Source organism: Corvus hawaiiensis, chromosome 2, assembly GCF_020740725.1.
Source record: "Corvus hawaiiensis isolate bCorHaw1 chromosome 2, bCorHaw1.pri.cur, whole genome shotgun sequence".
In the NCBI taxonomy this organism is placed as follows: domain Eukaryota; kingdom Metazoa; phylum Chordata; class Aves; order Passeriformes; family Corvidae; genus Corvus; species Corvus hawaiiensis.
This window is the reverse complement of record NC_063214.1, coordinates 101,556,198-101,574,811: the sequence shown is the minus strand read 5'-3', so window position 1 is coordinate 101,574,811 and position 18,614 is coordinate 101,556,198. Positions and strand designations below refer to the sequence as shown.

General features: G+C 35.8%; 1 protein-coding gene across 10 annotated transcripts in view; it reads right to left on the bottom strand.

Moving 5' to 3' along the window:
• Positions 1-18,614, bottom strand: part of STS (steroid sulfatase) — a 109,856-nt gene that overhangs the window by 38,507 nt on the left and 52,735 nt on the right. For all 10 annotated transcript variants that reach the window (XM_048328625.1, XM_048328653.1, XM_048328663.1 and 7 more), the window contains one exon: positions 2,688-2,825. In XM_048328625.1, the coding sequence (XP_048184582.1) occupies positions 2,688-2,825 (138 nt within the window). The remainder of the gene's footprint in view (positions 1-2,687; positions 2,826-18,614) is intronic.

Here is an 18,614-nt window from a genome sequence, read left to right as displayed (position 1 = left end):
AAATTTATGGTGAACTGTTCTGTAGTTAGAATCCAAAGTAATAAAACCTTCAAATAGCAATTTCCCCTTTTTGCATCGAGTCTTGCAGCACTAGCTTAACTCTCCAAACCCCTCCTAAATTTTATTATTGGTGCTTATTTGGCTAGGTATCAAGAGAAATTAGTGAGTTGGAATTGTGGAGATTGATTGAGAGCTTTAGATTTTAGGGCAGAACCAATAATTGCTTAGTATACTGCTCTAGCTCTGACAAGAGGGTTAAGTGGCTTGATTCATATTTACATTCATACAGCACTCAGATAAAGATAACTAGTGGAGATTGACTAGCAGAGAGAGAGAAAGGATGTGTATGTCTCCCAGTTTTTTAAACTACAAACCAGAGGAAGCAAATTCCTAGTGTATGCACACATAAGCACAAGCAACACAAAGATTGTCCTTTTGCTTTTTTAGGCACATTGCTTATCAGTGCCTGAGTCTCAGCGCTTCACAGGTCTGCTTCTCATTAACTCTGCCAGAGACGAACGGACACTTTTCATCACGCATGACTTTTAATATGAATAAATTCCTATGTATGAAAATTGATAGTTATGCAATTAATTGACCATTTCCACTTCAGTCCTTTTGAAAATTATGTATAATATACCTGTTAAATTAAGGACTGATTTGGAGATGGAGTGAGTAGATGATAAAGCAGAATTCATTGTATTTTAAAATGTTAGAAGTATATTCAACTAATCGCATGGGTCTCTTAATTTATTTTAATTTTATTAAGAATATCTCTTACCAAATAAATCATTTTGTTTCTTACATTCTGATTATTTTCTGACCCGTTGTATATTAAATTTGCCAGCACAGCATAGATGTTAACTGCAAAACACACAATTTTTACTTTTTTTCTGAAAAGAAGCCCCATTACTATCCAACTAAACCTATCAATCAGATTTTTTTATTAATCCAGGTAAGATCTATTTCAAGTTTTTCTCTGCACTGGAAGTATGAATACAAAATTTTGCAAGGCTTGAGAGAAAAGACTCCATTTAATCAGAGTTCCTCAAGAAAACATATTCCCAAGAGTATTTTTTGCTTCCTCTCATTTATCCTGTACCTTATGCCTGGCACTCTAGAAGGCAAATATTTTTTAGAGTTTCTAAAACACCTCAGGCTGTGCCTACAGCTACAGATATGTAACCATATGGTTCCTTAATTACTTAAATCACTACGCAAGGCCTGTGTGCTAATGTTCGAGACACATTTCACTCTGGTGTTAGCCCAAGGGGACCCATCTGATATACAGACCTCATGACTTTGGCGTTCCTTGTTTTTCTTGTGTACCATTTCCTTTGCAGCTCTCTTAAAATATAAGGGTCATTTCTCAGACAGATACCTACTGACTAAAAACTGTGGGGTCCTATTGCTTGAAAACCTCACTGTATTGTTAGTGCTTACTCTATATGCCTGTATTTTTTCCTTTTTGAAGTTTGCAGATGATATAAATCTGGCAAGAGTGGAAGGTTGTGTTACCATCCAAAGGGACCTTAATAGGCTTGGAGAAATGGGCCAAAAGGAACCCCGTTAAGTTCAGCAAGGGAAATAACAAGTCCTGCATCTTCACAGCAGTAACCTCTAGCAAAGCAAAGGCTGGGCAGTAACTGTCTGGAAAGCAGCTCTGCACAGAGGGACTGCAGGGTTCTAATGGACCAGCTGAACATAAGCCAGCAATGTGCCCTTCTGGCAAGGAAGGACAATATCATTCTGAGCTGTATCAGGAAGAATGCTTCCAGCAAGTCTTGTTCTCTTCTCAGCCCTGGTGAGACATACGTGGAGCAGTGGGTCCAAGTGCAGGACTCCCCAGTATAAGGGACTTGGACATAGTGGAATGAGTTCAAAGGATGGTGATGAATGATTAAGTAGGAGAGGCTGAGAGAGATGTTTATCCTGGAGAAGAAAATGCTTAGCAGGATCTTACCATCTGTAGGGACACATGGTAAAGAGTGTACCTGAGTAAAAAGGACAGTCAGACTCTTTTCACTGGGAGGCCACTGACAGGATATGAGGCAATGGACACAAACTAAATCACAGAAAACTCCATTTAAACATAAGAAATTTTTTTTTTTATGGTGAGTGTGATCAAACACTAAAGAAAGTTGCCCAAGGATGCTGTGAAGTTTCCATCACTGGAGATTTTCATAACTTGACTGGATACAATCCTGAGGAATGTGCTATAGCTGACCCTGCTCTGCAGGGGCTGGGACTGCAGACCTTGGGAGATGCCTTCCAGGCTCAACTGGATTTGTAGTTGATTTTGAGACTTTGTAGTTCTGCCATATATAAAAAAAAAGAAAAAAAATTCAGACCTAAGGACAGTTTACTTCTTTCTACAACTAGAAGCTTCAAGTTGGGTGAATGACTTTTTAAAAATTACTGGATTTCTTTGATCTTGACCCCTGAAATATGAGTGGAGAACATAGCACAGCCTCTACCTAGTGAAACAATGAAAAGAAATTAATCTCTCGTAAAGAGACAAGAAGACTCATTGAAATTCATTAGAAAGAATAAAAACAAACATTCTTACTTTATTTCAATTAGATTGAAGATTTTGACCTTGGCCACATAGTACATTACAGTTGTGGTGCAAACCCAAGGAGATGCTTTCTTCTCGCATTTTTCAAGAACAATCAGAGAATATTCACCTTTATATATGCCATTGTATCCTCCATGGACTTCTCCAGCACTGGAGATTTCTTCAACATGAGCTCCTTGGTCAGATGTAAAGTATACAAGAGTTTTTTCACTCAGATTATGTTTCTTCAGCACATCCAGAACTTGCCCTAGGTATTAAAAAAAAAAAAAAAAAAAAAGACAGCTTTGAAGCTTTGAGGTCTTTGGCACATATAAATATTTGTGTCCTTATGCCTTCTTGAGACTACTTTTCACATAAACTCTCTTATACACACCAATTGGCCCATGCAGCACACAGTAGGGCACAACCACATAGGGCTTGTAGCAATCAGGACCATGACTCGATTGCTGCAGGGTTTCTTGAAGTACAGAATGAGAGGATTTGTGCACTTCAGAGAAAAGAGGTAATCCACAGAGAGCAAGTGACCTTTGGAAGCAGATCTCACAGTTTGGGGGTAAAACCTTGATGCCTAGCAACCTATAGAGGCAGCATGGCAAAAATCTCAGTGTGAGTGTTAGAGTAAGACAAAAAAAAAAAAGTAAGAGAATATATGTAGCACCTTTGGCATATGTGTGGTTTCATTATCAAACCTAATAATTAGTCTTTAATAGCTCATCATATAGAAAAAAATCAACTAAACTCAAAATGTGCAAGGTAATTAACACACCCAGGTGCACACATTTAAAAGAAGTATCCACAGGGATATATGTTTTGTACCTCTAAGGCACCATGGACTCCTGTTTCATTTTCACAAAAGGCTCCTCACACTACTTTGGCACTGTGGATTGCAGTTATATAAATTACACTGAAACCTATTTAGACTGAATTCTTTAAAGTGTGTTTCTGTATGAATGAGAGTGAAGCCGCTCTTTGTAACTTGCTCCAGTGAATTTTATACTGACGAGGAATCTAAAATTATTTGTCCTGGAAAATGACCAAAGCTTAAGATTATAATGCTTCCCATCAGCCTGACAATGAACCTGTCCTTTAGGGATCTCAGAGCATACAAAGATAATTCTGTCTTCACAACCATTTAATCTTTATTCTTTTACTTAAGCATCCAAGAATAGTTCAATTTGAATGTTAATTTTGATTTGCTAACCTGTCCACCATGTCATCTGATGCCCAATTATTGTGCCAAAGTGGATGAGATAAGAACTTTGAAATACAGAGCCTTCTAAATGGTTTTCAGATCATTGTTTCTGTTGCTATGTTCTTTTTCTGGATAAGGAGTAACTACTTTACTTATTGATACTATTTCTAGTTGTCTTTTAATGTTATATCATTCTAAAACTGCCTTTTTAAAAAGGTTGACTGTCTTCATTTTTCAAATGACTGGGTCATCAGCAGTTAAATTTAAGTGATACCTGTTGGTCTTGTTTGTAAACTAGGAGCAAAGAAGAAATGTAAGAGTAGGAGAATTTGTTTATGTAAATTTTGAAGCCTTGTGGGAGTTGAAATTTCCCAACAGAGCTGAGAAAATCTGTTACAGAGGCTGACATTTTAAAGTTGTGGGTTGAGGGAAAATCATGCAGATCCATCTGACAAGCCATGCGCTTGCTGCATAAGGTGGACTTAGTGCCAGAAAAGAACGAGGCAATTTCCCATTGGCTTCTGAAATTGTTTGGAGAATGTACTTGCTAAGTGATTACAATATCTCTTGGAAATGTGTCAATGCTGATAAAAAAGTGTAGTATAACGATAAATTAGGACATTATGTGTAGGTATTCAGCCACATGACCTCCAGAGTTCCCTCCCAACCTATATCAAGCTATATTTTATGACACTATGACAATAATAATAAATAGTATTGTGCAAAGAAATATATGTGCAGTGACGCGCACAACAGTATTTTTTTACATACACCATTTTCTGTGATGAAATTGAACTTTCAAATTCATCCTGTATATAAAACAAAATGAAAATAAAATGTGAGTTGCACTCAGTATATCACATTAAATGATCTCTGGTGAACAAAGGCATTGGCAACCATTCAATAATGGCCATTTTTCTTTCCCAACTAATTTGGGAAAATAGGAGAAGCAATGAGGAGTGTCTTGATATCACAGATTATTAAACATAAAATTAAAAATTCATATTAAAATTAAATATAAGACATTATGATGACTTTTTTTGGTAACAAGGTTGAGAAACTTGATTTGCCCTGAAAAAAATATAAAATTCTGACACTCAAATGCTTCCCATTTTAGAAAAAAACACCCAAATAAAATGCACAGAAATTTTCATCCAAACTTGTTAAACTCAATGGTAAAACTTCCATTTCCTTCAAAAGGACTTCTAAACACAAAGAAGATTGACTACATTAGGTGTATTAATGAATGCTAAAATGACAGTTTATCATAGCAGCAACACTTTTCAGTACAGATGGACTAATAGTGATAATTCAAAAAACATTATTGTCAGAGTGTGGCAGTCACAACACATTCACAAACAAACCTTCCATTTTTATTTTGATCTTGAACACTGGCACCTACTAGAATGAAAACTGTAGATAAACAGAAAAGTGTGTGTGCTAGCAGGAGATAAGCCACATTTAAGTACATTTGAATGATGTGACTACTGTTAACACAGGAAATACATTCACTTACCAGTATTTCTAAATGGTAACCAGTGCAGAAATATGCAAAGAGTGCATTGTGGATGTCTATAAATAGTTATCTTTCTTGTTCAATATTATACAAATTTTGGAAGCAAACACTATCATGAAGACAAAACACATCTTTTACTGTTTTCTTATTAAAAAAATTTTCTTTTTTAATTTTAACTCCTTCACTCTCACTACTTCTGTATATTTCAGAGACTTTAGAATTAAATTAAAATTGATGTATAAATATTCACAAGCAATGCCAGTTATTTTAGCTGCCTGGGAAGAGGTGAATCACAGCAGCAAAAAGACCTTTTTTACCTGTTGACTAAAAAAGAGAAGACAGGCAAATAACTGAAAAATAAATGCTTTCATATTAGACATCAAGGACAGTAAGATGAATCGTACCCAAAGTGCTAGACATGCAACTCCATGAGCAACACACTTTAATGAGTGTGGTGAACAGATAAATGATGTCTGCGTAAGAGAAGATGGTAAAATTGTACTGCTTCACCCATAAAATATGATTGGAAGTATGTCATATGTCATGTGCTCTTGAACTAGAAGAATGGGGCTCCAGCTGACTTAGTGTCCCCTGTGAGTTCTATTGCAGGCTGCAGAAAGCAATACAAATTTCAATAGAATTTTTGGATGTAAAGAGTTTATACAGAATATGAAACTGTAGGATGAATAGGTCAAAGCTTCAGGAAAACCATGGCTTTGTTAAAGCAATGATATCTTACTATCCCCAGAGTAGGAAATTATCAATAAAAATGCAAAGAGTTTAGACTAAAATACCTCACTTGAAAGCCACATTCTGAAAAATTAACTGCTGTACTGATCCATGTAGATGGTACCAGTTAATTTTTTTCTGATTTAAACAGAACATATTTGGAAAGACAACATTTCTGAATATCAAAATCAATCTAGCTGAAGGAGCTGCATAATTTCTGCAGCTATTTAGTAACTGGAATTTCAGATCAAGCTACACCTACCATTGCCATTCTAGGAATGTATTCCACAATGTAGGTGACTAACATTGTAGCAGACAAAGGTGCTAGATCATTGGACATTTTTCTTCCATTTATATTTTTTTAAGATACAAAACAGACTGAGGACTGCATTAAGATGTTACTTGTTTTAATTAGTACATCAGTATTCCAAAATTCAAGTGAAGTTTCTTCTGAAATATACTGAAGAGTGCTCTCTATATTCTGCTCTCTATTCTTGCTTCAAACTGTGTAAAATTATAAAGAATTGTTTCATTCTGAATATGAAAATGCCAATTTCAGTGGAATGATATCCATGTGAAAGTGAGAAGAGCAATTGACTGTTTTTTGGAAGGAAACACAGTGCCATGCTCCTTATTCACAGCCAGAATGGTAGCTGAACCAGCCTCGCTAATGATGATTGTGATTTCTGAGTTTTGACTCATGTAAAGCTCCTACTGTATGCATCTACCTGAAGACATAGGGTTTATGAAAAATGACTATTCATTTGTAAACAAGGTATAAACACCAAAAAAACAGTAACGTGTTTACAAATGTGTTAGTGATTTGGAAAAGTGTTCAAAGGTTTAGTCAGAAAAGCATATGAACAAATGCATTTTATTCAAAATTAGTTTACCATCATTTCAAATCAGTAGGAAAGAAATATTATTTGTATTAATTCAAAAAAATTTAGAATATTGATGAAACTGTGAATAAAAAGACAGAGAAACAGAATACCTCTGTGTAATCTGGGCATTAGAAAAAAATAGTCTCTCTACTTGTGAGGAAAGCTTTAAAGCAGTTTGCCAGATTCAAAGAAAAAACATGTTGGAAGGAGAGTTAAGGATCTGTCTCAGGAAAAGACAGTTGACAATAAAGGAAATTCCTGTAAATGTAACACTCTTCCAACTACAGTAAACTTTCACATGCCTGTCTTGTATCCAGAAACTTACAGCAAGCTTGAGACAATTATTGAACAAAGATTCCAATAGATCAGCCTGGGAAAATAAACCATCACGTCACTGCCTAGAAGAGCCAGTTTGATTGTTCTTTTATTTGCTGTTCAGAATTTGATACTGCTGTTCATGTTTGGTTTTGAACAGCATCATTAAACAGAATCACAACTTGTAGTCAGCTCCAGGCATTCACCTCTCTGAGTGGCAAGTCTTTGAATAAATGCATAAAATCCTACAAATTAATGCTACATTCATAAGTATTTGGAAACCCAGATTTCTCCCAGAAAATATATTGATGCCATTCAACTATATACCCATAGGTTTACTACATAATAAACCTTTTGGGAGCCCCTTTCTGCTATACCAGTTTAAGGTTTTGCCACAGTTAACCATCTCTTCAGGGCTCAAAGGCTAAGATTTTCACCTTATGAAAACTTAACGTTGCAGTTTCTGCATAGCATCATTCACAAGCTAACAATCATTTTAATCTCTATGTTGATTTACTGTGATGAAGAAAAGATACTTCATTTCAATGCACTGATCCGATTACAAAATCCACTGACTAAAAGCTTTGTATTAAAACAAGCTTATAACTAAGACCAAGACATCCCTATCTTAATTTTAGCTTTTGTACATTTCAGGTTATAAATATGCAAATGTTCCTGTGGTATGCTCAGAGCCATCCAGTTTCCCTTTGATAAATATGTAAATCAGTTTGTCTCTGCAGCAGGGAAGTAATTATCACTTTCAGACCTAGTCATTGAGCACAATATTTGAGGTAAAGATGGAAAATAATAAAACCATTGACAGCAACACAAGAAGTGGCTGCACATATGGTGAACAGTACATAAACTCTGCATGCAACTTGTTTAACATTCAGAGCTACAACACAACCACTGTAAAGTGGAAATTCTGGGACAAAGCATTATGGGATATGGGATATGCTATGGCACATTATCTAGCCAGTCAATGGAACACATCCACCTAAGAAGACAAGTGATTCTCATAACGAGGACATTAGCATATGAACCTTAAATGTGAGAGTGAATACTAGGTAGTACAACTCTTTGACTAGAACAGAAAACAGATGCATAACTAATTACAAAAGGTATAAGGTTCTTCCTGCAGAAAGAAGGCAGAGTGTAGCTTCAAGTACAAAGCCTTGAATCAGTACTACCGTGCTACTATTTCTAAAGAAAATACCAAGGAAATAATCCATACAATGAAGTCTTCTCCAAAAGCACAAAGCTGGAGTCTCAAATGTGCTAAGCTCCTGCTATGATAGGTAAGTGGGATCTCCAACGTCAACAGGACATTCTGCCAAAAAGTAGCATCTGGTTATGAAAAATCACATCTATATTAGTGTTTTAATTCATAACAGGAGTGCATATTTACAGTAAGTCCAATCATGGACAGTTAACATATTTATGTTTCCATAGCAAAGCCCTCTTGGATTTTGTGACCTGGATTTCTTTCAAAGTCTAAATTTAAGGACTAATTCTGGGAATCCAACTAAGACACACACTACTGACGGACATTCAGTCAAGGACCACAGTAGATCTGGTCTGAAGTGGGTTTCTTGTCTCTGCTGGTGTGCTGACAGTCTTTTTGCAGCTCAGAAGACAGTTCAGACCTGCCACTGTTGGCAATTTTAAACATGGTAGGATTGATGAATCCTCCACTGAAAGTCTAGTGCAGGCACAATCCAGCTCCACCTGCTCATGCTGTAGATACATTGAGGGTGGGATTTACATACAGTGTACACAAAGCAAAAAGTATTTATTTTCCTATGCAGCTCACCTATCTTAAGAATTTGGTCCCAAAAATCCTGTGTTCTTTTCAAAGTGAAGTAAGGTGAGGCAATTGCCCCAGATATAACTACTTACTACTAGAAATCAGATAAGAAGGTGTTAGGTCCTGATAGTCTGTAGAACATCAAACACTTCTCTGTTAGATTCCCCTAGACTCAGAGCAGGACAAGTAAATCAGCGGAAGTGCTCAGAAAAGGGCAGTTTTTTAAACAAAAAACAAGGCAACTTTGATGTGGAGTCAGCTAAGCTGTCAGTGTGAACTTGCTTTTTGTTTGGATTTGCATTGCCATATAGCTGTAAACTCGAAATTCTCTTGTGACTGTTTATACAGTTTTATAAGTATAATGTGTCTTTCAGAACCTTGGGATAAATTTTCAGCATAGTGCACAGCAGATTAGGTACCCACACTGCTCAACAGCTTTGAATAAATCAACCAAATATGACTTATGCATAAGGTTTTTCCTAGAGATGAGTACCATATCTCTTATTTTTCTTATTCATATAGGTTCAAATTATTTTTTAAATATGAAAGTTGGAATGATACTTTAGATATGTATAAATACCTGTGCATAATAAAGAAACAGTTAGATGTCTGAACACCTGTAAGTATATCAGCAATATAGACAATGCAGGATAGAAAAGTTTCCCATACTACAACACTAATTATGGATTATTACAGGTCAAAAAGTATAACTAATCAGTGGCTATTTCCTTATTAGTATTTAAATTACCTAATAAATGCATTGCTTGAAATTCACTTTTAGACCTTACATCTGTTGAACATAAGTCTATGTATTTCTAATGTAAATCTTGATTTTTATCCTGCTTAAAATGCTAGAATATGAGAGATGGTCATGCAATTTTAGGAGGGTCCATTGCATTTGCATTTTGCATGACAGCTGTGATAACTTTTTGGGTAAATTTGCATCTTCATTTTTCACATATCTAAGATGCCATTTCACACATACAACTAAGATGCATAATGAAAAAGACATTGTCTTATTTCCCACTTTGAGATCTCCCATGTTTTCTTCCAAACTATGAAAGGGATTTCTTTAGGTGTGACCTTGGCAAACTGTAGTGACAACTGAGGGATACTATTCAATTTTGAATTAGACTGTCAGGTGAAGTTAAGGCTTCAGGTATTTTATCATTCCAATATATGCCGATTGTGACTGATTGAATAAATGTGGAGTGATAAAAGAAACTCTTCTCTGCGTCTTCAAAGGTTTAAACATTTATTAATGTCAGACTAAGTTTTAAACTGAATATGTATATGGTCCTAGATCCAAATGCATAATGACAACATTTTGCCAGATTAAAGTATGAAGAATTATTAAGAATTTAAAGCAGGGCAAATAATTTAACCCCCCATTTTAATCCTCTGCACTTTTCTGAAAACTTCAAAGTATTTGCCAATTGTTTGTTTCATTTTTATAACTTTTATTAAGTAAAATTCAAACTGTGGTAAAACTGTCTGACATTAGAGTATAAGCATTTATTGTCTTTCGGCAGCCAAATTTTTTAATCTTTGCTGAATTTGGAAGCAGGTTTTAAACACTTGTTATAAATTACATACCATAAGGTTAACAGGAGTTTTATCAAGATTGAGTTATTATTCCTAATGAAATACCAATAAATTTAATTTCCTGGTTTTCTGATTTTAATCATGCAAATCTAATCTAACATGAAAGTAGATGTGCATTAACTCACCCCCAATACACAAGACACCTTTTTTTTCTCCTTGACATGACAATCACCATGCAGACTTGTTAATTCACCTACTTCTCTAATTGCTTTTGGAAAACTCAGCAGTTTTTGTGACTAAGTGCTACTAGACACTCAAAGCCTACTGTGAAATCACCATCTCCAAAACATGTTACCTGTTAATGAATCTCTATACAGACACTGTTACTACCAGTAAGAAGGCAAAACTGACTGTGAAAATTGTCACAAGGGACTTTTCCACTAATGATGTAGACTCCACTCTGTCTCCTCTAGATGACATTCAGAATTTAGGAAAAGAAAAAATACAAACAAACACATTGAGAGGCACAAATTATGATTTGGTGCTTTTTTCCCCCGATATACATATGTGTGTTAAATATGACAAATATATGCTGACTTAAATTCCAGAGGATCCTTTCTGAAGGGAAGGCAAATAATTTTACAGGCCATTCTCATTGATGATAGATTAGTAGCTCAATGATAGATTGATGATAGATTAGTAACTCACTATCTTATGAAATTGCACTTTGATTCCTTAATTCATCTAAGTGCTCTTGAAAAAATATTCTCAGCCTATTCAGAAAGAGTTTTGTTGAAGTTTCAGAGTAGTATTCAGTAGCACAACAGATGCCTACGAGGGAAAAAAGAAAATCTGCCTTTTTCTGGTCTGAGGCCTGGAAAGAGAAATATGTCATTCTTGTTTTAAATTGGTTTGGAAATACTTGAGGACTCCTCTTAGGCCAAGATGTATTTGATGCCCCTAAGACATGGTGGAGTCATGAGATCAGAGAGGGCCATCAGATCATTAGGCTCATTTCTTTCCCTGTTCTCTAATTTGGACTCATATAATAACAAAATAATAAAATGAGTACGTTAAATATGAAATTACTAATTAATCTGAGTTCACAAAGGTTTAACACTATGAATGCTATGTGTCATTTTGTTTGTTACGAGAAGTTATAAAAATTGACCAATACATTTTTCCTGTGTGAAGGCAAGGCAGAATTCTGAAAGGGTTCCACCTTGCATATAATGATCACAGTGAGATGTGTTTTTTAGGATAAATCTGAAGGCTAAATGTAAGATGAGGAAGGTTCATTCACACAGAAACACCAGAGATCAGCTGAAATATTTACGTAGATACACGGAACAAATTAGTCTAACTGTAATTAGACACTATTTGGGAAAGATAGGAGTTATTGCCAAGGTAAACTCTCCAAAGAACAGATGGCAAATAACCACTTGAAAGCCCCAACCAGCACATTTCTTATGGGAATAGCACTGTTCCTATGGATACACAGGAAGGTAGAGGGTTAGTTCCTCCCTATTAATGTATGATTTTAGAAACTAATAATTTCTGAACCTATAAAATCAAATGTAAGAAGTTGTATATAAACAGATGTCTTTGAACAGGAAATGTTTGGAAGCTTCACATTTTACATGAATAGCTCTGTAACACACTGGTGTTTCAGTATCACATGCAGAGAGATGTAAGTACAATGCAGCAAATAGATTTCTGCCCTAGAAGGCACTGGAAAAGTATGGAATATACACAGGAACTGACTCTATTGTTATCAAGATTCAACACGTAAATATGGTAACAGTAGGATAGAACGTTTGCATACATTTCCTGGTAACGTATTTAATATACCAGCGCCTCCTATTTAAAACAATTATCTTCTACTCTTTTACTATGAATTGCTAAAGTTAGTTTATAACAAGGGAAGTAATTAAATGTCTCATCAAAAATCAGTTTACATTCTGAGAGGTAAATGTGATATTATTGTCTAGTATTTTTTTGCCAAGAAAGTCCTCAAAGCTCTCATTAACTAGGCCGTCTATTTTTTATGAGCAGCACCTGGGGGTTATTGCACAAGTCGATTGGCAAACTGCAGCAGAATCACACAAAGTTGGACTGAGAAATTTGGGATATGGAGCTTGACTACCTCAGCTCTAAATAGGCAAGAATATTTAGGAAATGTCCTGTAGAAAGGTTTTAGGCTTTTTTTTTTAAGGACAACTGCCAATTTTATGCCGTATTAAAAACATGCTGGTAAAAAGCCATCATAGCAGCACTTTGCTCAGAATACCCTGCTAAGATGTTCAAACCTTGTTCTGTAGGATGTGCTGGTTACATCATGTCTCACTCTCTCCTGACGTTGGTTTGGAAGGGGCCTTCAAAAATCATCTAGTCCAACTTCCCTGCCATAGGAAGGGACATCTGCCACTAGATCAGGTCACTCAGAATCTGGCTTTGAACACTTCCAGTGATGGCAGCTTTCGCAACTTCTCTGGGCATCCTGTTCCAGTGTCTGACCATCCTCATTGTCTAATATTTCTTCCCAACATCCAATCTAAATCTACCGTTTTGTTGTTTAAAAATTTTGTCCCTTATCCTGTCTCTACAAGTACTGATATCAAGTCTTTCTCCAGTCTTTATTATAATTTTTTCTCCTTTATATACTGAAAGGCTGCAATAAGGTCTCCCTAGAGCCTTCTCTTCTCCAGGGTCTCTCTGAGTCCAGCTCTCTCAGTCTGTCTCCATAGGAGAGGTGCTCCAGCCCTCTGATCATCTTCACAGACATCCTCTGGGCCAGCCCTGAGAGGCCCACATCTTTCCTGTGCTGAGGACCCCAGAGCTGCATGCAGCACTCCAGGTGGGATCTACCAAGTGCAGAGTAGTGGGACAGTTCACCACCTTCCCCCTGCTGGCCATGCTGCTTTAGATGCAGACTGGGATATGGTTGACTTTCTGGGCTTCAAATTCACACTGTTGGCTCATGTCCAGTTTTTCATTTGTCAGACTGAAAGGATAACTTATATATCTTTGAATTATAACCAAATAAAAAATTATTCATTTATTACTTGCTTAATGTATGCTCTGTGATTTTGTGATGACAAAATCAACTGAACTCTGGATTAGAAACACTTTGCTACTTTTACACAGCAATATACTATACATTGAAATACTATATATTGGCTATACTTTTCACGTTACCACAACTAGTACCTTCCTTGACTTTACTAGAAATAATGAGGAACCCCGAGCTATTAATTTCTTTCAAACATCTGGCATTAAGTTATCTTTGGATTTGCTGGAAGACCAAAGTTCATACTGCTTTTCTGGGCTAGGCCATTCCTTTCTTTAAGATTAAAGTGCAGTTACATTTGCATTTTTTCTTGTTTCCTTCTTTGTTTTTAAATGCCAGTCTGAATTCAGAAATGAAAGTAAACTTGATTTCTAACCCACAGCTATCTCAACCACTGAGATACAGGAGCCTAAAGAGCCAAAATCTTTTATCCTCGTAACAGTGAAATGGCAACAGTACCATAAAACCATGTAAACTGAAGGACCTAAGTTAATCACACTTAATTGTAGACAAAGAAAGTGTGACGTTATAGATGAATACATCCAGTCATTTGCTAAAAGGCCACTTGCTTAAAAAGGAAGATTTTTCTCTTCTTCTCCTCTTTCTCCTTCTTTCTATTTTCTCTGGAAGCTGGTTAGGAAAAAGGAGATAAGGGAGAGAGGGATGCTCTGCCTCCCCTCTTGTGATATCATAAGGCTGCAAGATCCACTGAAGTTGTGGAATATAACTTCATGCTGTCTAAGGCAAGAATTTGATTAACCTGGAGTCTTTTTTCGCTCATCCCAAGTAAGCAACTCCGCCTTCAGGGGTCAGGTGTTCATTTGGATACTGAGCTTACTACTGTAACTTAAAATCAGTTCGGTGTTCTCATGGTTACTGCAATGTGCTCTTCATGAGGAAATGTTATAAAGAAAGTTTCATTGGTAGGGAGAGAGAATGATTTAAAAATAGAAATGTGTATACAAAATCAAAAAAAAGAAAAAACAGAAAGAAAGCATTGAAACTAGTAAAAAATACCCTGAATACACTGTGAAACACACAATCCCTGCCCTGCAAACATCAGTATTAAAAAAGAATGGTAAGAAAGAAAAATAAGGATTCAGTATCAGTTTTCCTCAAACAACATCCTAAATTAAAATATAAATGCCTTTTTTTACAACCAACTGGTGAGGGAAAAAGCTGCAGAGCAAAATTACCACTTTACCAGCCTGCCTTTCACTAATCACTGCATCATTACTCTACTGCTTTCCCTAACCCTAAAAAATTCATTATTTATCTCATTATTATATTTCATTATTATACAGAAAGAAAAAAAAAAGCTTTCTTTAATGCAATATAAACAACATTTTTCTAGAAAATTAATGATCTTTAGTAGTGTTACCACTCTGCCTATTACATAGTGTGGTTGTTTTAGCAGTCAAATGTACCATTGAAAAATTACCAGCCAGAATCAATAAAAGGGCAGTTCTATCAACCTCATCAATAAGAGCTTATTACCACCTGGAATTTGAACCTTGTGGTTCAGCAGTGTGAAATCTCTGCATGGAAATTCACTAATAGGAACGAGTCTGTTGATGAGCAATACAGAATCAATATTGCCATAAGCTTTATTGTATGATTGCTGCTTTCACTCAGAATTAGGTCACCTTTTATTTAAGCAGTACAGCCTCAAAAAAATTAAGATACATTTCAAAAGAAGCATGAAAAAGTTTCAAGTCTCTCTCCAAAAAACATCATGGATTATTTTAAAAGAATCTCTAGTATTCTCAGTATCAACACTGAAACTGAAATGCACATGATCGGTTTTAGAGTTTTTTCTACAGCTAACTGATATGCACCCAGCTATGAAAAATGGTAAAAGGATGGAAGACATTCCCTGAGTCATCACAGAAACTGTTCATATCATTATAGTTTATATGTTGGCAAAGATATTTAATTATCCTTTAAAAATACCACTTAATCCCTAGGACCAGAAGAAAACCTGAGTTCCTGAGTCCAGGTGCACATTCTAACCTCCAACATGGATCAAGACCATGAAAAAAGAATTACTTATCTTTCCCCCTTCATAAATCCCATGCCAGCTGAATAAAGTCCTAGTGCTTTACTATAGATACAGATCTGGATTAGTGGGTGACTAGCAAGAAAGTTATATCTCAATAGGTAAAACTGAACATCATCTCTGTGTCTCAGTTTTTCTTCTGGGAAACAGATTAATGAGATTCCCCTATCTTACAAAGGCTTTGTGAAAATGCTTATTTGCAAATCTGTTATACACTGTAGCAAAGTACTGACAGAGAAAAGATGAGAAATGTCAAAGAATCTGTCTTCAAAACAGAACTTCAATAGTATGTGTTAAATAAAACATGAGAATTCATATTGAACAATGAGGAATACACCTAGTGTTGAGAAGCTGCTCATTAAGAAGGCATTCAGTGACAAGGAGATAGGATTCCAGTGGGAAAAGAAGTGGCATGTAAACATATGCTAAAAAACTGTACCATAAGACACAAACATAGGGAGATTGATTTCTTTCTATCTTTGAGTACTTGATTTCACAGTCTTACAATGTTCACTTGTGCCTTCTGCATGTTGGTATGCATTTATGGGCTGTATCAGCTATGTTAAGGTATTGGGTAATCCACTACAAAACTATCTGAAGGTACAAGGAAGAGGCGTGGATGAGAAGTTTTAAACACCCAGATTAAAAGTCCTTGACATTTTCAGTTTCTCTGTTCCTTAGTTTCATGTTTAGGCTTCTTTCATAGACATGCAACAACTACTGGCAACATCCTTCTCCTACTAGCACAGTCACATTCTTTGTAAAACCATGATTACAAGCTCTATAAATACCTACACAGAGATGTTTTCAGTGTCCAACTATTGAAGAAAAAGGATGGCAAAAGTCATGTTCCTAACTCAGGGCTGAAGGTTAAAGGTTGACAACAGTAACACTTTCACCAAAGCGAATAAAGTCTATCATCCTGATCCCTTGTTCTGGATAACTGACTTACTAAATTCCTGTGGAGTTTTTCTAGGACAGTGCAAATGTAATTTTTCTTGAAAGCTTCATGGTATCTGTGCTAAAAAGGTTGCTATGCAGAGGCACTCAATGTGCAAAACCTTTACCTTCTTCCTTAAAATTGTTTTTCCAGTCTGTATTTTGGAGATTATCTACTATCTATTTGAATAAAGTTAGCCCCATTCTGTTTCCTCATTGCAACCTTCATCTGAGTATTCATAGAAATCACTGTGTTCCTGTAGGTCAGTTTTGGCTTAAATCTCTGCTGTGTTCTTTATCCCACTGATAATGGTTTTCCTTACCCACCTTAAGCAAGGAGCAAAATCCAACCATACCATTTATATGTAAAATTAAACCTCAGAGGGAAAGGTTAAACAAAAGGTTGATAGCACATTTCATTACAGAACTTCCTATCCTCCTTGCTTGGATTCATCCTCATTGCTTGGAGTCATCAGGATTTTCTTATTTCTAGTTTATCTAAAGCAAGCTTTGAGCTTTCTCTTCCTAATGGAAATTAGCTTGTCTAAGAGTAATGCTAATTTTTTTTTCACCAATTACAGCGTTTTGATCTAACACAATGTTACTTTACTGGTTTTGTATTAGAGCAAATTTTAAGAGCTTCATAATTTACAGAAAGCCTTTACATTTTTGAACATTACATGATTACGTTTTTGTAAAAAAAAATGCACAATGCACTACCACATCTTGTCCTGAAAATTTAACTTCTGCAATATCAGATGCAAATGAAACCTCTTCAGAAGCTGGCACCAAATTTTGAACCACACAGCACTACTAGCACAAACTGCATTACACTGAATTTTTCCACCATGGAGTACTAAGGCATTATTTGAACATGACTGATTAAGAAGTGCTACAGAAATAGCTGCTTAAGGTGTGCCTTGTAATCTTGTAAATAATGTTCTGGGAAGGAGCTTTGCTGTATACAAAGATGTGATATAGAAAGAGGAAACTGTACTTAAGGAGGATTAGGTAGATCAGGAGGCTTATCAGTGGAAATGGGAGTCTTTCATCACCTAGTCACTTCTTAAATTTGGTCCCATGCAGTAGTGACTGAAAGTCATTGCTGCTTAGTGACATATGAAATGGGTTTGGGTTTTAGAACAGATTGCAACTGGAAAGCATCCATATCATAAAAGGCAGAACCACAAATGTCTTTAATCTGCACCCATATTGACAATTTTCCCAGATGTGACCTAATGAGTGAATGTGCTTCAAGAGCTTAACTACTGTCTTAGCTGAAGAAACAGTCTTAATGCTAGGATAAGAGCAGAATGGCAAGACGGAGTGGGAAAATTTTATCCTAGTCACAGAGTACCTGTATTGGCTGAATACCTTCTTCCTCAGAGGTGCTGGCTGAACATCTTTTATGATAATAAAACCAGCCTACATTAAACCTTATAGATTTGAGATGTATACCAGTATACATTCAGAAAAGCAAGGTCAAGGAATGCACCATCAGCATCAGGCATCCATTTTCAGATTTTTAGTTTTATCTTTAAGTTTTCAGGCTCAGCCAACATTATGTCACATTCATAGTAGCTGGATAAGATCAGTTCTTATCTGCTGCTTCTGATCATGTAGCATCATTCTCCTTTGCTTATCTTTTAAATCGATGTTGCACTGTTACAAATGACTACATGAGGTGAAAAGCCATGATAAATTAGACTTATCTCAGTGTACAGGATTTTTTCTTGAGAAAAAAAAAATTAAGGATAGGTCACTCATTTTTTTGTCAAAGCAATATGAATTTATTCCTTTTTTCCCACTCATATTATAAATAATGATTATTTTGATTTTTAGTATAATTCAGAATTCTCAGAAGATTCATGGTACATTTTTAGGTTGTTCCTTATAGAATAGGGTTTTACATAGAGGTTCAAAGTATACAAAAGATGTGAGAATTCAAAATAACAACCACTAACAATTATATGTAAAAGA